The sequence below is a fragment of the Notolabrus celidotus genome, chromosome 22, assembly GCF_009762535.1.
Source record: "Notolabrus celidotus isolate fNotCel1 chromosome 22, fNotCel1.pri, whole genome shotgun sequence".
Taxonomy (NCBI): Eukaryota; Metazoa; Chordata; class Actinopteri; order Labriformes; family Labridae; genus Notolabrus; species Notolabrus celidotus.
Window position 1 is genome coordinate 25578961 of NC_048293.1, and position 25419 is coordinate 25604379.

Consider the following 25419-nt stretch of genomic DNA (forward strand, 5'->3'; position numbering starts at 1 on the left):
TTCTGCAAGTGATGTTGGATGTAAGTGCAGATTCATCGGCAGAGCTTTATTGTGTAACAATGTAAATAAACCTGTCTGATGTCCATGCATGGAGTTTGGATGACCAGAGAGTCATTCATTCATCCTGCTAAAGAGGACACACGTTACCTCAGTGAGTCCCAGAAAAGCAGCCCCTCAGTGGCTTATTGTTTTTTTGTTTCGACTGGCAAAAGCAAGCCACTACAACGACTTTAGACAAATCATGCTGTGTGTGGTGCCAGCAGATGAGAGGAGGGAAGGATTGTTTTGCTGTGCGGTCTTGTTCTTGTCGCAACTTGGGCAAACACCTAAAACCAAATAATAAAAAAAGAGTCTTGTAAGGGATAATGGAGAGTAACGTGATAGTTGAGGGGAATGAAAAACCCTTCAGGGACCAGCCTGAAAAAAGGAACCATACAGCCAGGCCCCTCAAGCTGTGGCATCCCTTTTGGCTCTTACATACCGCCATTTCAAGGCCCTGTAACGCCTTGTCTGCAATTCATAATGCATAGAGACATAATGGCGGGGCTGGCAGCTTCCACAACTCCACAACGCAACATGAAACCCCAGACAGGGACACCAACATCAGCCATTTGGGAGCGCAGTGTGTCAGCACAAAGGCAGAACTTTGTTGCAGAGCTGTTGCAGAATCACAGTGTAACCGCCAAATTCCACCAGTTTGTGTCCGGTACGTCTCTGATCCGTCACAGCACCAGATCTGATAGGTTTCTATTCTAGTCAATGTGTTAACTTCCACTGGATCTGCTCCGTTGCATTCTGGCTGCGGATCCAGTGGGAGGTCGGAATGCAACTGAACAGAAACGCAAGACTTCAATTTTTGCCGGATGCCGGAGCACGACGCATCAATCTCAACAGAGCAGATGGAGCGGGACAGGAAGTCAGGTTTCACCAAAACAAAATGAAAACATCCGGCTAATTTTCAGAATAAAACACTCTGTGTTATCACCAGATCGTATTTCACTTAACTACAACAACAAACCGTCATGATGAGCGGAGCCAGGCCTGGAGTCAACAGGTCAGAGGTTTTCAGAGGACCAGAAAGACAACATGGATGAGGAGAGGAGGAGGAGGAGAATCCTTGATTCAGTAGTTACCATTGGAACTACAGCGGTCCTGCTCCGTGCTGCGTTCCAAAAACGCAACCGGTGGGTGTTGACGGACGAGAGAGCACGGAGCCGGACACGGATCTGGTGGAAGTCCTGTGTTAGAGGCTTCTGAAATACCAGCTTCCTGAAAACAGAAACCAACGTCGTGTTTAAGAAACATCTTCTGATGCACAATCTTGGACACGTCATCAGTCTTGTTTCCTGGAATCACCGGGTGTTCCGGGTCTTGCAACAGACACCCTCCTCCATGCGACCCGACCAAGGCTGATCAGACTCCGGCCTGTGTCCAAGTGGCGTTCTACTGCCACTGCATCTGGATGCTTTTTCTTCTGCCTCCACGTTGTTGTTGATGGCTCTTCTCCAGTTAGCTCCTGTAATGCCCAGTGTACTGTACAGTAGGCCTTGCTCAGGGATTGACTGGCAAATCCCTGACAGCCCACTACCACTAGCATGCACCTAGTCTTCCACCTGGTCCTCCGACAGTCCTCCACCAGCTCCTGGTACTTCTACCTCTTCCTCTCATGAGCCGGACTCTTTCTCACAGGTTGATTTGATATGTCATGTGTGATCTGGTTGTCCCTGGCATTGCTTTTGCTGTTGAGAATTCACCACTGTTGTTGCAGGTTTTTTAACAAATCAGATTCAAGTATTTCACTTATTCTACTTATTGTATAACATGTAGGCAAATATAATGCTATATAATGTGGTGTTGTCTTCATGCACGACAGTTCATTTACAAGTCAAACAAATAGAACTGCAGTGACACCATGAAGACTTCTGTTTGCTCCAGAATTAGAATACATGTCACTGTATAATATTAACAGGGTGTGAATTGTGTGAATGATTATATAGATCTTAAAGATCAGTATGTGCTGCTGCTATAAATACAGTGATCCCTGTGAATAGACAGAGCTGTCTGTGCATAAGAGAAGTAATGATACTTTTCTACTTTAGTTTGTATTTATGTGAAATGTTGTTCATTGGTCTGTGAAACTTTCAATGAACACAATCTATTCCCAGCTCAGTTTAAAGCTGTATTTATTCTTCCTCATATTGTCATTAGAGTTTTAGTACCACCACAAAGTTTTCTGCTTTTGGCAAGAGTTTTTATTTCTGTGTTCGCTTGTCAAGATTGAGCCATCCGAGGATGACAGAAAACTCCAGTGTGCAAATTTCTATTTTTACAGTGGATGTTGTTCCTCGAGGAAAATCAGAGATGATGTTGGAATCACTGGGGTCTAGGCAGTTTGCCATCATGCTGCTGATAGTTGGATCATCATCATCCAGCTGCCAACACTGACGTGAGCTGAAACGTAGGAAGTTTGGGCCAGAGAGCCTCAAGAACGCTGTCAGGAAATCAAGTAAAAGACGCGACAGGCAGGGGATGAAGTCCAGATTGCAGGAGATATTGTGTCTGATGTATTTGCCAGACACACAGAAACACACACACACACACTCTGTCTTTGTCTTTATTGCTCCCGGTTTGCTTCACTGTCTTCTTCACTGCTTCCTAAGTGCAAGTGTGAAGGCAGCCAAAGGAAGTGGGGGGGAGCTAGGGGACACACACACTCACAGTGACACTGCTAACAAACCACCTCGCCAAGACATGTCACTCCTACCTTCATCACCTCAAGGCAGTTTTATGTAGACTGCAAAGAACACTCTGAGATTTTTCTTCCTCTGTATATTTTATTTGCACAAATGTTGGAGAAAAAAAACTGAAAATGGAGGAGTAAGAAAACATTAAGTGCTAAAGCGAAATGAAAAATCCCACATCGCTGAAAGAGAAAGTGAAAATGAAAGCACAGGAAAAAAAGAATCCAGACGAGAAAGATGCTTCATATCGCCGAGTCAGAGGAGGATAAACATCCAGAGTGAAATTAAAGTCATAAAACAAACCTTCATGCTTATAATATTAAAACAACAATAGAAGGGAAAGTGTGTTAGAGCGCTGAGGTGTATGCAAACACAGGAAACAATCACGTTTGTCTAAATTCCCAACCTCCCAAACCTCTAAGCAATCTCCCTTGAAGTGTGCAGACTAGTTGACTCTGTTTAATGCATTTCTTCACCTCTCTTTTCTACACATGCAGCTTCTATCATGTGACCAATTAACATCCTTCTCAGTCTTTGACATGCTGTAACTCTGAATACATTTGCATTCTATATTTAGTCTTTAAAGGCTTTGAACTTCATCTCACATCCACAAAAATGTGACGGTTTTTGATAATTTCTTATCTTCTTGTGCAACTGGTTATCATTTCTTTTATGAAACATGTTTGTGAAGGCACATTTCTATGGATTCTTCTATTAGATTTAGATTTAATATTTAGATTAACATTTAACATTTAGATTTACATTTAGCATTTAGATTGAGATTTAACATTTATATTTATATTTAACATTTATATTTATATTTAACATTTATATTTACATTTAGCATTTAGATTTAACATTTAGATTTATATTTAACATTTAGATTTATATTTAAAATGTATATTTATATTTAACATTTAGATTTAGATTTAACTTTTATATTTAGCATTTAGGTTTATATTTAGCATTTATATTTACATTTAGCATTTAGATTTATATTTAACATTTAGATTTAGATTTAACATTTAGATTAACATTTAGCATTTCGATTTATATTTAACATTTAGATTTATATTTAACATTTAGATTTATATTTAACATTTAGATTTATATTTAAGATTTATATTTATACTTAACATTTAGATTTATATTAAACATTTAGATTTACATTAAACATTTATATTTAAAATTTATATTTATATTTAACATTTATATTTATATTTAGCATTTAGGTTTATATTTAGCATTTATATTTATATTTAACATTTATATTTATATTTAGCATTTAGATTTATATTTAGCATTTAGATTTATATTTAACATTTAGATTTATATTTATCATTTAGATTTATATTTATCATTTATATTTATATTTAACATTTAGATTTATATTAAACATTTAGATTTACATTAAAAATGTATATTTAAATTTTATATTTATATTTAACATTTAGATTTATATTTAGCATTTTGATTTATATTTAACTTTTATATTTATACTTAACATTTAGATTTAGATTTAACATTTAGATTTATGCTTAACATTTAGATTTATATTTCACCTTTATATTTATACTTAACATTTAAGTTTTAATATTTAGATTTACATTTAATATTTAGATTTACATTTAATATTTAGATTTATATTTAACATTTATATTTATATTTAACATTTAGATTTACATTTAACATTAAAAATGTATATTTAACATTTAGATTTAGATTTAATATTTAGATTTACATTTAACATTTATATTTATATTTATTATTTAGATTTACATTTAACATTATATTAATATTTAACATTTATATTTACATTTAACATTTATATTTAACATTTATATTTATATTTTGCATTTGGATTTAACAATTATTTTAACTTAATATATTTTTCACAATAAAATTAAATGTGAAGAAGATCACAAATATTCCTCTAAATGTGATAAAATAGTGACTTTTAAAAATTCCCTCTACATCTTGATGTTGTTTAGGAGCTGAATGTGGAGAAATGTTGCTGTTATTTGTGTGCACTACTTTACAAACAGCGTCCCGTACCTTTCAGCCTGAAGTGATTCATTCAAAACATCCTAAAAGGTTGTTTTTTCAGGAGGCAAGAAATGTTTGTCCACAAGGTTCAGACCTGTAGCTCATTAAATAATAATTCAGATCACTGTGGGTGGTAATCACCTCTTCTGCCAAGCACTGACAGCCTCAAACACATGAATATGTATGACCTGGAGGAAGAGAATCAGTGCTAATGGATTTATTTATGCATGACAGAAAGTGATAGACATAGTCATGCATGTCCCGGGTATAAATATGACCTCAACTGTTCCCAAGGCTCCCACTTTGTGTCATTTCTCCTCTTCCATAATTAGTCCTGTACTCTTCTCCTGACCCGTCTCTTCTCTCTGTGCATCCACAGCTGCTTCCTGTCGCTGCTCCTGGTGGCCGCCGTGGTTTGGAAGATCAAACAGAGCTGCTGGGCGTCACGGCGGAGAGAGGTAGGATGACAAACGCTGGTTTTGGCTTCTCTGGTTCCCTCACGAGAGGGACGGCAATTTTGCCCTTGTTTGTTCCAAAACAATGTTGTCAGTATTGTCACTTCTGGAGCTCACATTAATGAAGCTCGGGGCTTGATGAAGGTGATAAAGCTGCTTGGGTTGTGCTCACCAGGGAGCGGAGGAGGTGATGCATGGTGAGCAATCAGAGCTAGCATGGAAGTGATGGCTCTGGTGCTGCTGGAGCTAACTTTTGAGCCTTTTTAAGATGGCGTGGATCTAACTTGTCAAGGATCTGATGACCCTGGTGATGTGTTGGCTCATCTAGCTCCGCAGTCTGCAGGTATCAGCTGGAGATTGCATAGAACCTTGTTTGTTTGAGCTATGGTGGCCACTAAGGGCCATTTGGCAAGCTTTGTAACTTATCTGAAAAGTCAAGACCTCTTTGCTGTATGTGCAGAACTCAGCTGCCAGGGTTCTCACGCATACTAAGCCCTGGCAGCACATCACCCCCCACTCTCATGAGCCTCCATTGGCTCCCTGTTAAGCACCGCATCTCCTACAAACTCCTCCTCCTCACTTATAAATCCCCGCATGCCCTTGCCCCCCAATACCTGGCTGACCTCCTCAACCAACACACTCCACCCCGGAACCTAAATTTGGGACCTAACCGATGTGAAAATGGCGATTTGTAGTCTTGTGGTCAGGAGGTTGGGGGTTCAATCCCAGTTTCACTGTCCACTCCATCCTGGAACCTACGGTCTTCGTACCTGGGTCTCCTCTCCATCCCCCGGACTAAGCTGCGGACTTTTGGAGACAGAGCCTTCAGTGTGGCAGCCCCTACTCTGTGGAACTCTCTCCCTCCCGACATCTGCAGCTCTCCCGGTCCCATTAAAGTCGCTAACCATACCTTTCTGGAGTCCCTGAGCTCCCTTGTCTCGTAGCTTCCTGCTGCTGTGGACGTGTCAGACTCCAGCTGCTACAACTACTACTATCCGTCTCCCCACTATCATCTCCATCTCTCTCTCTTCATCTCCCTCTATCCCTCTCTCCAACACGGTCTCAGCAGATGTGTGTCTAACATGAGTCTGGTCCTGCTGGAGGTTTCTGCCTGTTAAAGGAAGTTTGTCCTTGCCACTGTAACTTGCTAAATGCTGCAAAGTGCTCTGCTCATGGTGGATTAAGATGAGATCAGACTGAGTCCTGTCTGTACTGATTTCAAGCCCTGTTACTCACTACAGCCACCAGAGGTTGCAGACCCATAAAAGTCTTCATGTGGGTCATTAAAAGCTCTCTCATAGTGTGACAAAAAATATGCTGATTTAAGGAAGTCTTGTAGAATTGTCCCAATTTTCATAAAAATTTCAATTTCCGTATTAATTCACTTGGAAGTTGTTCGAACTGATAAAATGTTTCAGTCAATACCTGTTTGACTGAGAGAAGGTCATACTTTCAGCTCTCTTCAGGGGAGACAAAGCTGATTCCACTAAAGGTGTTACAGTAAACCCTGCTAGTCTCCACAAGCTTCACAGGTGTTGGGGGATTTAATATCGGCTCCTACAGCTTCCTGTAACCCGAAATCCTCTTGAAAAAGGCCCAGTGTTAATTTTATTTAAAGGTTAGCCTGGAGAGGGTCCAGCTGGACAATAGTGGTTGTGTGATGGAGAGAGGGCGGAGTGGGAGCAGATGAGGGGAGTGTGGGGGGATGTTAAGAGGCATCCAGGGGTGAGGGTGATGACAGCCCTCTTGGGCGAGGTTACAGCCGAAAGGCCCTTCAGCTGCCACGCCGAGTGTGAAAAGCACAAACTGAAAGTTCACATTCACATTAGGCACAGCATTAGCTTTCGAACACTGCGGACAAACACACAAGCCGACATGCACACAGTGTTTCAGCTACTCATTCAAAAGGCGGGTTACACTTCTGGAAACACGCTTTTGAAAATGCATTCGTCAGGTAAAAAAGAACAGAAAGTGAATTCAATATGCAAACACTGCACACACACAGTGTTCTTACTTAGTCTGCACAACGCAAGCAGCTGCTACATGGCAGGAAAAACAACACAAACACACAGTCTGCGAGTGAGACAGCAAGCGGTCGCGGGCAGCACTCGATAAGATCCAATCCATTTTATTTATATATCACATTTTAAAAACAACAAGGTTCCCAAAGTGCTGCACAACAAATACCAACAGTAGAAATAAATAATAGTAAAATTTAAAATACAGTACATTAAAGGACAAACAGAGACCAACATAAACTCTCATGCTGTATTAAAAGCCAGGGAGTAAAAGTGAGTTTTAAAGGTAACATATCATGCAAAATCGACTTTTTAATGGTTCTCTACCTGAAATATGTTTCCCTGGCATGTCTACAAACACCCTGAGAATGAAAAAAAATCCATTCTGCACCTGTTCTGATTTCTCCACCTTTCTGTAAATGTGTGCTGAAACGAGCCGTTTCAGTTTTCAGTGTTTTTCATACGTCACAACAATATCCGGTCTGTAACAGGAAGTCAGAGCTCGGAGCTTGTTCAGCCCATAGACCGTATAAAATACAACTCAACTCCTCCTCCGTTTTTCATTCCCTGCACACGTGTGTGCTAACAAGGAGCTTAGGAGGGAGGCATGCTAGTTGTAGGCTGTCTTCATAAACACAAAGGTCGGTTTGACTCCCCACGTCTGCAGATTTGAAGATCTAGTGGATGATTTTTATTTTCCATGGAAAAGTGCTAGCGCTAGTTAGCATAGCTACATAGCTACATGTCGAGCTGTAGCTGTAGCTTTAGCTGTGTACCAAGACACACGTCGACATACTAACAAATAAAACAACAAGTAACACAGAATCTGTGACCAATCCTTCAAAGTGTTTTTTTGAGCATAAAATTTAAAGACATGTTTTGGGGACCTCTTAGACCAATATATATTGATGAAAAAAGCGTGATATGTCACCTTTAAGACGTGATTTAAAAGTATCCAGGGTGGGGGGGCATTTTAACTTGGGTGGGTAGCTCATTCCACAGTTTGGGAGCTACCACTGAAAAAGCTTGGTCACCCCTTGTCTTTTGTCGGCTTTGTGGCACGACAAGAAGACACACAGCAGACCTCAGTGCTCTGGAGGGGGCGTAGATTTTTATGAGAGGTGCCAGACCATGCAGTGACTTAAAAACAAACATTAAAATCTTAAAAATAATTCTAAAATGGACAGGGAGCCAGTGGAGGGAGGCGAGAACGGGGTTGATATGCTCATGTTTGCGGGTTCCTGTTTTGGACTACCTGTAAGCGAGGGAGGGAGGCGTGGTTAATGCCAGTGTAAAGTGCATTGCAGTAGTCCAAACGGGTCGAGATACAACAATGGATCAAGCGCTCAAAATCATGAAAAGATACAACAGATTTAATTTTGGATAAAAGCCTCAGATGATAAAAACTGGTTTTAACTACTGAGTGTTTATCAAGTTTAAAATCGCTGTCCATTATGATGCCAAGGTTTGTGACTGTGGGTTTTACATAAGTCTGCAGGGAACCCAGGTCTATAGGAGAGACACCACTGGCTCGACTGGGTCCAAACACCATGACCTCAGTTTTATCTTCATTTAAGATGCCCAAGAAGCCACTTTTTTTTAACTTAAGCTGGTTGGAACTGGGCCATCCGCTGACCTCCTCCTTGTCAGGATGAACTCCCATCACATTTTTCTTGGACAATGATTTAAAAAAAAACAGTCCCAAACTGAGCACATCTATTGTGGCTGCTGTCATCGAAGGAGGCAGACACCTATCACACAGGAGCTTTGTCAGGATGCCTGCTTTCCATCCTTCAGCACTGTTAGAGTGTTTTTTAGAAAAGTGGGTTTAACGTCACTGAAGCTTAAAATATCTGCACTGCATCACCGTGTTTTTTTTACAAGCTTCCTTCCTGATCCACAGAAATAATACATGCAACTTGACGCATACGTTTTTTTTTTTCCTCCTTCATATCTCAGAATAAACTAATATTTCCCTCTGATTTTCCAGAACTGCACAAAGACCTGAGAATTTAAAGTCATTTTCAGTCCTTTGTGGATCCTGCAGAGCTTCTCTGAGTTTGGCAGATTGCTTTGGCATCCTCTGTTCAGTCTTTTCAAAAACATTATTGACTGGAGTTTTTTTTTCTTTCTCCTTCAGTTGACTCAGTGCTGTGCCATAAGAACAATTCATTATGGTCACTGCACCTCAGTAATCCATTTTCAGTGGCTGACAGCTGAAAATGGAATTGTGTTTTCCAAAATGAAATTGTGGAAATGTGGAGTGTCAGAAACTGTGTGGCCACTTTGATGTGCACAAACTCTGGAGCACTGACGCTTCTACAGATTTTTGAGATCTAATGCCCTTCATATATGTACAGCTACTGTTTTTATACTGCTAAAGGAGCCGTATTGATTAATGACTTGACTAAACAACATCCTGAAATCCTCCGATCTGTTCAGTAACACACAGGCGATGCACTTTAAAGGTGACATATCACGCTTTTTTCATCAATATATATTGGTCTAAGAGGTCCCCAAAACATGTCTTTAAAGTTTATGCTCAAAAAAACACTTTGAAATCAGATTTTGGTCTGCCTGAAAAGCCCTCTTCTTAAGTCCTCCTCAGAAAACTGTTTCCTCTCTGACCACGCCCCCTCAGGAAGTGGATGTGGCCTCGGCTGTCCAGCACGTTGATCTAATGTTTACATGTTGGCTGAATATACACGGCTGCTGTTACTTCAACCCTCTGAATCTGATCCAGAATCTGATCCTGATGGAGAGGCGCCCGCAGCAGGACCTTTCTGAAGGATTGGTCACAGATTTAGTGTTTCTTGTTGTTTTATTTGTCAGTATGTCGAGGTGTGTCTTGGTACACAGCTACAGCTACAGCTATGAACATGTAGCTATGTGGCTATGCTAACTAGCGCTAGCACTTATCCATGATAAGTAAAAATCCTCCACTAGATCTTCAAATCTGCAGACGTGGGGAGTAAAACCGACCTCTACCAGAAAGGCAGCAGGACCTTTCTGAAGGATTGGTCACAGATTTAGTGTTACTTGTTGTTTTATTTGTCAGTATGTAGACGTGTGTCTTGGTACACAGCTACAGCTACGACATGTAGCTATGTAGCTATGCTAACTAGCGCTAGCACTTATCCATGATAAATAAAAATCATCCACTAGATCTTCAAATCTGCAGACGTGGGGAGTCAAACCGACCTTTGTGTTTATTAAGACAGCCTACAACTAGCATGCCTCCCTCCTAAGCTCCTTGTTACCACACATGTGTGCAGGTAATGAAAAACAGAGGAGGGGTTCAGTATTATTTTATACAGTCTAAGGGCTGAACAAGCTCTGAGCTCTGACTCCGTGACAGACCGGATATTGTTGTTACGTAACAAAAACACGGAAGTCTGAAACGGCTCGTTTCACACACATTTACAGAAAGGTGGAGAAATCAAAACAGGGGCAGAATGGATTCTTTTCATTCTCGGGGGGTTTGTAGACAGGGACACATATTTCAGGTAGAGAACCATTAAAAACTCCATTTTGCATGATATTTCACCTTTAAAACAGGGGGAATGTGAACTCTGCTTGTCCTCATCAGCTCTGGTGCTTGTGTGTTAACTCATATAACTTATTTTAGTCCAACAACAATCCGCTTCCTAAATTTAGTCTAATTTTGAGTCTGGTGCCCGCCAACTGCAGGGGCGATAATTAAAGGAACACTCTCAACATATGGTGACGGGTTGGCAAAAATGTCCTGTGTGCTGTTATTACCCCTGAGGAAATGTTGCTCCATTGGTATACTCACATCTGTTGATAGTGCTATCTTAAGTAGAATAACACATGAAGTGTGAATAGTGCACAGAAAGTCTTAACCTATTTGATTCAAAGTGTTAACCCAATTTACCAACAAACAAAATCTTCATAAAGAAGTCGTTTTTCAACGCTTCAGCACATCCGCTATGACTGAGTAGATGCAAGTCAATTGATTTTGAAAACATCCTCCAAAAAGAACTCCAGCTTAGAGACTTCACTGAGTTGTTGCATCACATCTCCAAAAATGCCGCGAGACAGTCACGATGATGCACTGACTCATACATCTTTTCAAAACGCCGGGGATACTTTCTGCAAAGAATCCTGAGAGCAAGACAAGCCAGTTAGACATAGACATAGTCATTTCTGCCAATCGGAATTGCAGATGCTGCAGTTACTGCTGTTTTTTAAGCTGCAAGGTCAGCTTTCAAAAATATGCTGTGGAACTATTTTAACTGTCAACTATTTCAGTGTTACTTCTGAATGCAGAATGATCACCCAAAGCAAAGAGGTGAAGAACAGCTTCACACTAAGAAAAGTGTCTGCATTGTCTTTTTTAGCCAAAGTGAAATAGTTTAGTTTAGTTTATTTATTATTCATCGTGTCGTGCACCTTAAAGCTGGGGTTGGTAATCAGATTTAGATACACTTTTTGTCATACTGGTTAAAATGATCTTTATGTCCTGATGGTAATCATTGCATGATGCGTTCCTAAAAAAGAGTGAAAAAAAGCAGCTATCTACAGCCGGAGTAAACCTGGGAAAACACCAACCAATCACCGTTTTTTGGCTCCCCAAATTTTAAACCAATCAAATTCCGTCCAGCCGTTCTGCCCTCCTCCTGCGCGTACATTTCCCCGGCGTGCACTCCTCCGAGTCGCCGTCTCCTGCCTCTACTTCCCCTGATTCCATTTACTGCCCCTCTCGCTCGTCCTCGGGCCTGTCCCCTCTGACCTGATGAGGTGCTTTGCTCAGGACTGTAGTCCGGATCAGAGTCTAAAAAGCTCTCACCAACAAGCAGAATAATTAATGACGTTCAGTAAGTCCTACAGGAAATATATATTTATTGTAGCGTCCGTCCGGACGCTGTAGTGATGACGAGCCGATTGGTGAACACGTTGATCTTTAATAACCGGTCACTGTCGGCCGTGATCACGCCAACCAACAAAACAACAATCAATGTTTGAATGAATGAAGAACTTCTCCTCTTGTCTCTCCTCTCTCCCACTCACACACTCTACACCTCTCCTGATGCCTTCACTGACCGTCAACACTGTAGGAATTAAGAACATCTACACTGAACATGTTTAACAAACAGTAGATCTGTTACAGTGTTATATATGTGTTATAACTTTTCTCCTGATATCGTGTCACCAGTACAACTGGATAATGCTAGCATGATAGTTGTGAGTACTAACAGCAGCCATGTTTGTTTGTGTTTTTAACTTTCACTATGATAATGTTTTGGTGAGGACCGGTTTTGAATCAGTCACCATCATATGGTCGAGAATCAGTGCCGCTCGTGCATGTGAGCGGGGGGGCGTCGTTTTGGAGGAGCTCCGAGGGAGGAGGGGAGGGGTTAGACGGAGTCATGAGGAAAAGCTACATTCAAATTCATGCTGGTTTTCCGAGACTACCAACCCTAGCTTTAAGGTGCCCAGCCCATACGGACTTACAAGACACTACAAAACAAAACAAAATAGGAGCAACAACATCAGAAGAAAAAGAAAAATAGAAGAAAGAAGAGCAGTTACAATACTGCACATGTCCAACAGTGACCTAAAGTAATTCAAAAGCACAGAGGTACACTTCAGACATTTGGCAGTGACAACAACTAAATCAGACATAGAGTGTGCTCCTACGCTGCTGAACAGCATTTAACACAAACTGAGCAAACTGGAACACTTTGTGAGTAAACAGGAACTGAAGTCGATCTTCATCGGACATGCAAAATAAATCAGGACCGTTTTCTGATATTTTGTTGAAAAGGAGGCACCTGAGCTCATGATATGAAGGACAGTAGAATAAAAAGTGCATTTCATTTTCAACTTCCTCCAGATCACACAAGGAACACTTCCTCTCCTCCTCTGGAACAGAGTGGAAGCGACCTGTTTCTAATGCCAGAGGAAGGATACCACATCTGAGCTGAGCACAGACAGACCTCTGAGCTCTGGTTAGGTTAAGAGTGACATAAAGCTGAAATATGCAAACTAAACCCATTCATTGAGTTTAGCTTTATTCAAATACATAATGTTTCAGCAGGAGGTTCAATTAATGACCTTCCCTTTCTGTAAGTATTGATGTTTCCTTCTTAGAGGTGGCTGGGCTGAGAGCAGCCGCATCTGAGGGGGGTCCTAATAATGATGACGACACCGTATGACATCCTTGTCCCTCACAGCAGTGGTCATTGCTCTTTAACCCTCCTCTTATGTTTGTTTCTCTGGAACAGCATTAATGTTCCTGGGTCAATTTGACTTGGGGGAATATTCAATTATCCAAAAGCGTCAGAACCCCCAAAAACCCCATACACATTAATTTTTAACTCCATTACTAAACCAAAGCTTGATCCGTAAGGCAACTGGACTGGTAGAAATTCTTGTTTCACCGCTCCTCCGAAAGGCTTCTTCAGTTTTGACCAGAGGGTCCACCAAGGGTCCTAAGTGGGGTCGTTCTAGTTTCTCTTAGTCGTTCTGTACCTCCTGACAATCGTTAACCTAGTTCCTGACAGTCGTTAGGGTGATGGGTCAGCTGTGAGTCGTTAGGGTCACATGGTCTCTGGTGTGAGTATGGTCTTACTTGTTTTGACAGAGAATTCAAAACAGCATTCTATGTAGGAGACAATTGGTGTCTTAGTCCACCACCTCTGTTTAGAGAAGGGTGTTCAAGCTTAACATAGATGGCTTCCTTCACCCCTCTTTCATACTAACGCTCTTCTCTGTCCAGGATCTGAACCTTGCTGTTCTCAAAGGAGTGTCCCTTGTCCTTGAGGTGCAGATGTACGGCTGAGTCCTGGCCTGAGGAGCTGGCTCTTCTGTGTTGGGCCATGCATCTGTGTCCATTACTAACCATTTAAATCAAGATTTAGTCCATTTGTGTTCTTTAATTCTCAAAGATCATGGTTCAATGAGGATAACTCACTTGTTTTTCATTCAAATTCATGTTAAAACTTTTTTAATGTACATTGGAAAGCCCTAAATATCAATACAATAGCTTTACATGACATGGATTTTTGTTTATTCTATTTTACATTTTGATTTTTTTTCATTTTTATGAAGTGATGTTGATAAATTAACATGACATCTCTTCTGTCGCATGCTGCCCAGATTTTTATGCTGCATTTAGCTGGTTTGGAAGTGTAATGGTGAAATCGGTTCCTTTGTGGTCAACTGCCTGAGACGCCCCATCTCCTGTCCCCTCATCAGCCCCATCTCCTGTCCCCTCATCAAGATACCAGGTCCCATTGTGTTTTAAATTGTGACGTTTAGGCCCCGAAACCTCCTTGATGAATTCACAATCCCATCTTGATGCAGATACCTGCAACAGACAAAGGGTGTGAAACACACCTTAGGGGGCAGTCCTCAAGTATAAATGTTCAAGCTTTCCCCATCTTCGAGGTCATTCTTCATTCCAACCGTTCGGGTGTTGACTGACCTTTTCCTTGCAAAGAAAATGAAACCTTGTTAGCTGGCAGAAGTCTCTATTTCATTATTCACCAGTAACGGGAAAAACTTCCACGAAAGAAGGCATAATATGTTGCCTAAAATAGACTTTAAAAAGGGTCAATTTGACCCGCAACATAACAGGAGGGTTAACTAATTCCACCTCATTCTGGAGGTCGACATATATTTCATTTTAGGTTGTTGGCTGTACAAGCAAGTCCTGTCCAAAACCAGCACCAAATCTAAAGCAGTGCTGTTAATTAATTCCAAATTCAATAGTAAAGATCAAGGCGTGTGTTTGAAATATAAAGAGCTGAAGGTCTATCTGTGATCCCACAAAGAAATTAATAATCTGATCCTGGATTTACGCATAGGGAGAAATATGTGTTGGGAGAAAGCTGATACATTATTAGTCATGCTGCGAGCGCCTCCTATCACAGATACTGAGTTGAATCCAGGCTGTGACTCCTTCAGAGATACTCAGCTGTAGGTTTTGGCCTCCAGTGTCCACCACTCTGCATCCACTCTGGAAAATAAGTCAGTTTTGTGTATGCATAATAAATCATTTTCAGACACATTTTATTTAAATTCTAGTCATTACAAGAGATTGGGGTACTTCAAAGTGTTCTTGTTGGGTTCTGAATGCATACAAATATTGTTTTTTTTTCTGAAGATAAGCGGGGGGAAATGACACCAACCAAACGATTTCACAAATCAAGAAATGGCCCATAAAAAGCTTGTGTTTTGTCACTGAAACTGAAGAAACCTCATTTCTACTTTCAATTTGATCTGTAATTACCTTGTCCTACTCATGCAGAAATGCACGCAGCAACACAAAGCAAACACACACACACACACACACATTCTTTGTAAACACACTCTGACACATAATTTCCAGAAAACAGAAAGCTAATCATGTTTGTCCACGAGGTCGGCTCTCTCGTTACAGCCGTCTGCTTCCTCGACACTGCGACCGCTCTGTTCTTTTTCAGCGCTGTCCCTCCAGGCTTTGTTCCCACATTCATCCCCGATTCCTGCGTGTTACTTGGCACTTGCATCAGCTGCACCATGACACACACTTTGCAACTTATTATGCCCATGTTCACCTCACTTAAGTTGCAGTGAGGAGTGGGGGCCATCGCATTTTATGTGGTCATTGCAGGGTTGCAGAAATTAACGGCTACGGCCTTTTAGCCTTTTGCTTCTTACTCTGAGCTGCTTGTCATCTGACTTTAAGGAGTCTAAGCTTCTAGTGCTGTCACAGTCAGTGTAAGTCGCTCTGGATAACAGTGTTAGCTTATGGCTGTAAATGTAGGTTTCACTGTGAGCTCTTTTAAAGAGAGGCAGCAGAAACAGGGCTTGAAATCAACCTTTGGAACTTTTTCATTTTTAACAGACAATCATGTCAACAAATAGGGCTGCATATTACATTTCAGGCAGATTCAAATATATGTCAGATATTGTCTTGTCACAGTCATGTTGTGTCATCTCTGATGTGCACATCTTCACAGTAGTTTCAAACCACACAGCAGGAAAGGTGCTCAGTCATCAAGAAGTGGAAATGTCCCACACTGTGACTTTAGTGTCATTACATTTACAACATGCGATTACAGTTTCAGGGGAAGCTTTTAAATTGCAATTTGCAGTGTATGCTCCAAACAACACTGAAGCACATCCTCACCGGCTGCAATACCAGTCTGTCCCAAGGGCGCTACACCTGGAGACGTAACCAGGTCCGACGACAACTGGCGATTGCCCTGAAAGGAATGAGAACTACCAACAATGCCCTCCCTCCCCCAGAGCCCAGACACTCAGACACCACCCTCTTCGTGAGAGCATGACCACTTCCATAAAACCACCTGCCAGAGTGGAAGCAACCCCTCTAGACGCAGACCAGAAACCTGTGTTCCCACCTGAGATCGTAACAATGAATCTCAGGCCAGACCTGGTTTTGTGGTCAACCTCCCAGAAGTCGCTCTTCATTGTTGAACTAACTGTACCATGAGAGGCTGTAGTTGGGGAAGCATATGAACGGAAACGACTGAAGTACACTGACATAGCAGCCGAGGCAGAACAACGCAGCTGGCGTGCCAAAAGGTGCATTTCGACTAAGAGTTCCAGGGTCTTTTAGCCCCTAGAACTGCTTTCCCCGGAACTAAAAGGTTCCTGTGCCTCCATTGTTGTCTGCGTACAGACCGTGGGCTGAAGTCCCGGGTAGATTGTGCAAATCAGGCCAGTGACGTATGAAGAAAATCGCTTTGAAATCTTAATAAATAACTAAATAAGTATGCATTCCCAGGAACTCCCTCTGTGTTTCAACAACTGTGTAACTCCACAAATACCGTTACTTTCAGCTGAAAGTCCCAGGACCTTTGAAAAGTACTACCCCCAAAGCAGGGGCTTTTCAGGGGGAGATTAATTAACTACCCCTGAACTAAATGTAGACCCTGGTTCCTCTGGTCGAAACGCATGCAGTTCAGGGGTAAAGTCCCTAGTTCAGGGGTAAAGTTCCTGCGGTCAAAAAACACCTCAAGTGCTTCCTGTCGAGGTTGGATGTAGAGGGTTTGTTGCCACATCCACTATGAAGTTCCTCAAGGGAATGGGAACGCGAGGACAGGCCTGCTGACAAGCCATCAAATCAATGTCATGAATCATCCTGCTTTGCTGAGTGTATCTTAACCTTTCTAACCTCCAAGTGAGAATAAACTACAGGTTAAACCCTTTAAAACATAAAAACATGGAGTTATTGGCTTTTAAAGTCAAGGTAGTTATTTTCAAAAACAATGGATGTTAAAGCGATTGAAGCCTATACAGGCGATACTACACATGGTTTACTCTGACCTTTAGAGCAGTGTGGCCTTTCAACAGTGCAATCATCCTATAAACTACTGTGGCAAACTACTATCAACTGCAAAGACCTAATGCACAGTGTTCAACGAACATACTGTACATTTCCCTGCACACATGGACCAGCTCCTTTATGGTCTTTTTCCACATTTTGGAGTTATACCAGAATTATTATGCAGCGCCTATCAGTTTAGCAGGGTGCTTCATGTTGCTATATACCATACTTTGTTTTCCTCTCATAATGGCAGTGTGTAAAGCTAAGCTAAGGGACATGTTTGGGGCTCTTCTACCTGCATGAGATGTGGTGGTTTTGGGAACAACAACTACCCAACCTGTGAGACTCTGCATGTCTGTTAGAATGCAACTTAAAGTCTTCACGGTGAAGTTTCCTCCCCCACCCCCCCACATGTTGCTCTTCATGTGTGTGCATTGATGTGCACACATTTGTGTATGTGCCTGTACTGTCTAATCAAAGCCTTCCTTTGAGACCTGACAGTTCCTTTGAAGGAGCAGGAGCTGCCAGATGGCATTAGACAGGCCCAACACCAGCAGACATTATGTGTCATAGAACGCAACAGCCTTTTAGTCAGAAAGAGCCCCTCTGCAATTTGAGCAACCCACTCTCAATGCTGGTTGATTATTCCTGCGGGAACATTTGATGTCTTGGGTGGCTGCTGTTCGGAAGGGAGGACATATTTTCTGTTTTTTGGTGTTTGATATACCCTCTGTATGTTCTTATAGTAAACTTGTGGAAGTAGGAGTGAAGCTTTCTGTTATCAGCTGCTTAAAGGTGACATATCATGCAAAATCAACTTTTTAATGATTCTCTACCTGAAATATGTGTCCCTGTCTACAAACCCCCTGAAAATGAAAAGAATCCATTCTGTCCCTGTTCTGATTTCTCCACCTTTCTGTAAATGTGTGTGAAACGAGCCGTTTCAGTTTTCAGTGTTTTTCATACGTCACAACGCCATCCGGTCTGTAACAGGAAGACAGAGCTCGGAGCTTGTTCAGCCCATAGACTGTATAAAATACAACTCAACCCCTCCTCTGTTTTTCATTCCCTGCACACACGTGTGCTAACAAGGAGCTTAGGAGGGAGGCATGCTAGTTGTAGGCTGTCTTAATAAACACAAAGGTCGGTTTTACTCCCCACATCTGCAGATTTGAAGATCTAGTGGATGATTTTTTATTTTTCATGGAAAAGTGCTAGCGCTAGTTAGCATAGCCACATAGCTACATGTTTGTCACTGTGTACCAAGACACACGTCTACATACTGACAAATAAAACAACAAGAAACACTAAATCTGTGACCAATCCTTCAGAAAGGTCCTGCTGCGGGCGCCTCTCCGTCAGGATCAGATTCTGGATCAGATTCAGAGGGTTGAAGTAACGCAGGTCTGTGAGCAGCCGTGTATATTCAGCCAACATGTAAACATTAGATCAACGCGCTGGACAGCCGAGGCCACATCCACTTCCTGAGGGGGCGTGGTCAGAGAGCTCATTCTCATTTAAAGGCACAGACACAGAAAACAGCCTGTTCTGAGCAGGGCTGAAAAAGAGGGGTTTACAGGCAGACCAAAATCTGATTTCAAAGTGTTTTTTTGAGCATAAACTTTAAAGACATGTTTTGGGGACCTCTTAGACCAATATATTTTGATGAAAAAAGAGCATAATATGTCACCTTTAAAATCCCAGTAACAACATCAGGTTTCAGGCACACCTTACCGCTGCCTGCAACAGACACAGATAAAAAAAAAAAAGCTCACTTTTTCGAATAGAGATGAGCCGGCTGGCTAATTAGAGCACATCCATCCAGTGAGTAGGGTAATATTTCATGATGCAAAATACTGTAATAATTTTACCCCTTCTACATTCAGTCTTATTGCTTCAGGACAGAATGTCTTGTTTCTCTTGATTGTAGCACCAGACTGGATTTCAGGGCAGTGTATGACTTCCTGAAAGCCTGAAATTTTACTACCTGGACATGTAAGAGTTGAGTCATGTGCACTGATACATAAGAGGGTAGCAAAAAAATCCTAGTGCCATTTTGAAAGACTCTGCAGCACACAATACTGCGATTCTTTGATGTTGAGTTTTTACAGTGCTCCTTTTTTGTCTCCCCTTTCCTCTGCCTCCTACTGATCCCCATAATGTCCCTTCCTTTACTGTACTGCCACGGAAATATCATCATGATGAAAGCATGTGTGTTCACCCGACATCCGTTGTCAATAAATCACACATAACTTGACATATATTAGAGACATATTGCACCCTGAGGTATTGACTGAAATGCAGAATGCGATAATGCCACTGATCGTTTCCACAGCGTCCAACATGATTAACTGTGCCGATGATTCTTAACACTGCCAGAGGAAGACTGCCGCGAGGACGGAAGGAGAAAAAGACGCATAAACGTCTCCAGATACCCTCACATATTTATTACCCCATTAAGCTGCCCCCTTTCTCTCTCTCTCTCTCTCTCTCTCTCACACAGATACCTCACCACTACCTTTCTTCAGCTGTAATAAATACGAACGTCAACCAAAGTGTCAAAGATCCAGCCTCTGTTAGAAATACCCGCTATTATGTCATAAAATGAGTGGAAAGCTGCTCAATGGCCTGTGATGTGCAAACTGAGCATTTCTCCCTGATCAAATGTTATACAGCCGAGGTTGTGTGGATGTTAATAAAGTGATGTGCAGGGGTACAGCTCCCCTAAAAAAAAAAGTCCTTCTCTCTGAACACACGAGTATATTCTGCTGCTGGGGAAGAAACTGCCACCGTTTCACTTCTCTCCTTTGATGATTCTGTGAGGGGAAAGTATACAGTCCACACATGAAAGTTTCCAAAGAGTATGAGCAGATCAGAGGGAGATCTGAGGCCTTAACCAGACAGGCTGCTGTGAAACAGCTTTGCTCTCTGAAGTAAGACTCCTCACTGACTTTAGTGTATCAACCCGTGAGTTCCTTTTTTTAAAGAAAGCACCCAATGTAGTGTTGTCATCTTGATTGTAAATATTTAAGAAAAACTTGAAAGTATGACAACACTGTATAGCCTGTGAGTTGTCTTAGTTTATGTCTGAGTGTGTTGGAGCAGTACAGTTATATTTAGGCTTTTTGTAATGATTCCTTTCTGCCTAACTGAACACCTATATAACACATCTGCACCATAGACTGTAAATAAAATGAACGTCATCTCACGTCAACTTGCCTTTTTGATAAAGCTTATAGTTAGAGGTGGCTCAGGCTTGGACCAGCTTTTAGTTATGATGCTATAGGCCTACACTGCTGGGGGAACTGGCGCACTGACACACTGGGATCCTTTTTCCCCCCAACCCCCTCATCACTTACTTTAACTCTGCCTGTCCCATTGAAGTTACTAACCATAGACCTTTCTGGAGTCCCTGAGCTCCATTGTCTCGTAAGTCCCTCTGAGCTCCCATAGGCATCCTCCTGATACGGACGTGCTGGACTCCAGCGACAACAGCTTCTACTACTCGTCTCATCACTATCACCTCTCTCTCTCTTACTCCCCTCTATCTGTCTTTCCAGACCCAAATCAGTCGAGGCAGATGTCTGTCTAACATGAGTCTGGTTCTGCTCGAGGTTTCTGCCTGTTAAAAGGAAGTTTTTCCTCGCCACTGTAACTAGCTAAATACTGTGATGTGCAATGCTCATGGTGGATTAAGGTGGGGTCAGACGGAGTCTTACCCTGTCCTGGTGTTTGGTCTCTGTTCATAATTTCACATAGAGTGGTCTAGACCTCCTATGTTTGTAAAAGCGTCTTGAGATAACGTTTGTTGTGATTTGGCGCTGTACAAATAAAGATTGATTGATTGATTGATTGACTCGGCTTGAGGTGAGGCCGCCGCAAAAACTGCTCCCCCTAGTGGCTGGCTGCAGTATAGGTCAAAAACTCCATCTTCCCCATTCATTTGAATGGGGCTGCAGTCAAACTTTAAAAAATAAATAGACATTGTAGGAATGTTTCTCACATCCGCATGCTGTGGTGATATGTAGTTATTATTTGACTGTTTTGTGTCCAAGGCCTCTTTTTGTGAAAAGTTTCTTTTTCGTTAGTTATTAGAGGTTAAAAAACAAGGTTTTACATCCGGGTTTACTTTGATTTAGAGAGAAACTCCGTAGGACCCCTACGGTGTAGGGTGGAAACACACAAATTCCCTACTGTGCAGACTCTGGCTGCAGAAAATTTACCAGATGGCAGCGTTCTGGAACAGGATATTTTGGCTTCAAAACCGTGCAATTGGAAAAGGCGGAGCGACGCTGTCCGTTATATATATAGTCTATGATCTGCACCCAATGCCCCAATACTCACTTAGCTTCATTGGAATAAAACTTGCAGTATTAGAACTCATTGAGCTTCTATCTTACATCGTTTTCTAAGTCACTTTAACAACAAGGTTGAGAGTGCATTAAGAAATCATTTGTCTGTTTCGTATTCGATGATGAATCAGATCTGGCAAAGAAGTTGCTTAAATGGCTCCATAGTTGTGTCCTTGTGTCCGTGCCCTCAGCCACTGCAAACTGCTGACCCTATTATTTGGGCAGGCGGCTGTGTCACCAAGCCTCCTTGTCTTGTTCCATCCTTTCCTCTCCCGCACGCCCCCTTCCATTCACACCTCAGCCCAGAAGAGAGAACTGTGTCACCTTTGACCCATGCCATCACCTACCCTGTCCACTGCTTTCAGCCATCCTGAGTGCTCCTGCTGTTCCGCGGCACATGTTCAGTCCCACGTGCGCTCTGTCTCTACTTACTTCTCAAAAATCACACACTGGAACAAACTCTTAGCCAGTATATCTAACCAGGAAAGTTTCTTAGAGAGATTTAAGATTTCTCCTTTATTTTCAAGTGCAGGGTGAAATATTATATCATAAGGATGTAGATGACCCAAGCCTGAGTGGGTCATATGACCTATTTATTAAAAATACACGAAAGCTTTAAACAATAGCAGAAATGGGAAGATGAGTGTAGCGTAAAGATCCATAGAGGACAGGCATGTAAACACTATCCTAATTTTCATTCCCAGCAACTTATACACAAACACTAACACCAGCCAGCACTCTCAAACACAGATTATACATTCACCAACTTCACTCACACTCATTGACTCTCCCCTGCAGGTCTGCAGCAGATGGTTTCAGTGTGAAAGTGCAGAAGAGTAGGAGAGATTGGCACCGGTATCCCCTGAATAAGCAGAGTTGTGGAATACAATGAAGATATCACTGAGCACGTAGACCTCCACATCAAATTAGTTTGCAGAATCATCCGTAATGATAAGGAGGATCCTCTCACTGACTTGTCGACTCTCGCCTCCTGTACTCCCCAGTCCCAAAAGCAGATGGCTGAGTGTTAATGCAGTTCACACATGAGCAGGGAAGAAAGGAAAAAACAATCTTTCCACCTTTACTTTGCAGCTGTTATCCCTTTACGTAGCACTTCTCAATGATGCTATGTAATATATTAGAATTTTAGAACCGCAGGATTGCACTGTGGCTCTGTGCCGCTCCACTTCTGCCTGCCAGGAGCGATACACTACACAATTTAGAGAGTGAATGTTTGAATGCATCCTATGATAGCGGTTTAATACTCAGGCCATAAACTCGATATGCCAGATGTTTTCATTCTGTATTCAAAATTAACAAAAGGACAAACAAGATAACCAAGCAGAACTTGGCAGAGTAGGTAAACCAATTCACCACAGCTGGATTACAGGAAGAATGGGATTCAGAATTCTGATACAATTTTACAGAGGAACTGAAAGTTTAAAGAAGTCTCAACAGACACTAAAGGTGTCGGATAAATAAAATCCATATCCAAGACTTATTCATCAATTTCAATATTTAGAACCCATTGTCTTGCTTTCAGTCTTGCAGTTGTTATGTTTAGGCTTCGGCCTTCAAGGGATTCCAGCCCAGCTGGCCTGCACCGCGGTCCAGGGGTCACTCTGCCGGCACACGGTACAAGAGCTAGGCAACCAAGGGGTAGAAATGTGCTTGCTCCGGCAGCACATATAATAAATTGGAATCGATACAGAGAAGATTAGCATGGCCCCTGCGCAAGGATGACACGCAAATTCGTGAAGCGTTTCCACATTTTAAGCTGCCCTTGTTTCCCGGATCTGTTCAGAAGAAACTGAGTGGTCTGTGTGGCCCTTGTGCTGGAAAATGGACTTGGATTGTCGATCCCCCGTGGGTGATAATGTAAGTGGAATGGCCATCCTTGCATAGAGGGTTTTTTTGGCCACAGTCTATATGTGAACTTCAGAGGCATATATACAGAAAATGACAGGCAGTAAGTGGCATTTATAAACTTGTCGCAGTCAGGAAGAGGTCTTTCTCCTCATCCCACATGCAGTTAGGATGTTCAGGCTTCAGCCTTCCAGGGATTCCAGCCCAGCTGGCCTGCACCGCGGTCCAGGGGTCACTCTGCCAGCAGGCGGTACAAGAGCTAGGCAACCAAGGGGTAGAAATGTGCTTGCTCCGGCAGCACATATAATAAATTGGAATCGATACAGAGAAGATTAGCATGGCCCCTGCGCAAGGATGACACGCAAATTCGTGAAGCGTTTCCACATTTTAAGCTGCCCTTGTGTCCCGGATCTGTTCAGAAGAAACTGAGTGGTCTGTGTGGCCCTTGTGCTGGAAAATGGATTTGGATTGTCCACCTGCCTCGGGGTAAGTGGAATGGCCATCCTTGCATAGAGGGGTTTTGTTGGCCACAGTCTATATGTAAACTTAAGAGGCATATATACAGAAAATGACAGGCAGTACGTGGCATTTTTAAACTTGTCGAAATCAGGAAGAGGTCTTTCTCCTCATCCCACATGCAGTTAGGATGTTCAGGCTTCAGCCTTCCAGGGATTCCAGCCCAGCTGGCCTGCACCGCGGTCCAGGGGTCACTCTGCCGGCACACGGTAGAAGAGCTAGGCAACCAAGGGGTAGAAATGTGCTTGCTCAGGCAGCACATATAATAAATTGGAATCGATACAGAGAAGATTAGCATGGCCCCTGCGCAAGGATGACACGCAAATTCGTGAAGCGTTTCCACATTTTAAGCTGCCCTTGTTTCCCCGGCCTGTAGTAAAGAATCTGAGTGGTCTGTGTGGCCCTTGTGCTGGAAAATGGACTTGGATTGTCGATTCCCCGTGGGGGATAATGTAAGTGGAATGGCCATCCTTGCATAGAGGGGTTTTGTTGGCCACAGTCTATATGTGAACTTCAGAGGCATATATACAGAAAATGACAGGCAGTACGTGGCATTTTTAAACTTGTCGAAGTCAGGAAGAGGTCTTTCTCCTCATCCCACATGCAGTTAGGATGTTCAGGCTTCAGCCTTCCAGGGATTCCAGCCCAGCTGGCCTGCACCGCGGTCCAGGGGTCACTCTGCCGGCACACGGTAGAAGAGCTAGGCAACCAAGGGGTAGAAATGTGCTTGCTCCGGCAGCACATATAATAAATTGGAATCGATACAGAGAAGATTAGCATGGCCCCTGCGCAAGGATGACACGCAAATTCGTGAAGCGTTTCCACATTTTAAGCTGCCCTTGTTTCCCGGATCTGTTCAGAAGAAACTGAGTGGTCTGTGTGGCCCTTGTGCTGGAAAATGGACTTGGAATGTCCACCCCCCATGGGGGATAATGTGAACTGGAATGGCCATCCTTGCATAGAGTGGTTTTGTTGGCCACAGTCTATATGTGAACTTCAGAGGCATATATACAGAAAATGACAGGCAGTACGTGGCATTTTTAAACTTGTCGAAATCAGGAAGAAGTCTTTCTCCTCATCCCACATGCAGTTGTGATGTTCAGGCTTCAGCCTTCCAGGGATTCC

The 25419-nt window shown here is 42.3% G+C and overlaps 1 protein-coding gene and 4 non-coding genes across 10 annotated transcripts in view; all 5 read left to right on the top strand.

The window, feature by feature from the left end:
• Window positions 1-25419, top strand: part of atrn (attractin) — a 252196-nt gene that overhangs the window by 156263 nt on the left and 70514 nt on the right. For 4 of the 6 annotated variants that reach the window (XM_034674875.1, XM_034674877.1, XM_034674883.1 and 1 more), the window contains one exon: window positions 5167-5245. In XM_034674875.1, the coding sequence (XP_034530766.1) occupies window positions 5167-5245 (79 nt within the window). Of the gene's footprint in view, window positions 1-2332; window positions 2404-5166; window positions 5246-5417; window positions 5514-25419 lie in introns of those variants that run through there. The other 2 variants (XM_034674878.1, XM_034674881.1) reach the window with 2 other exon arrangements.
• Window positions 23580-23686, top strand: LOC117806919. The gene has a single exon (XR_004629822.1). It is a non-coding gene; the product is annotated as a U6 spliceosomal RNA (small nuclear RNA).
• On the top strand, window positions 24061-24167 carry LOC117806920. The gene has a single exon (XR_004629823.1). It is a non-coding gene; the product is annotated as a U6 spliceosomal RNA (small nuclear RNA).
• LOC117806871 lies at window positions 24536-24642 on the top strand. Its single transcript, XR_004629778.1, has one exon. It is a non-coding gene; the product is annotated as a U6 spliceosomal RNA (small nuclear RNA).
• On the top strand, window positions 25018-25124 carry LOC117806922. Its single transcript, XR_004629825.1, has one exon. It is a non-coding gene; the product is annotated as a U6 spliceosomal RNA (small nuclear RNA).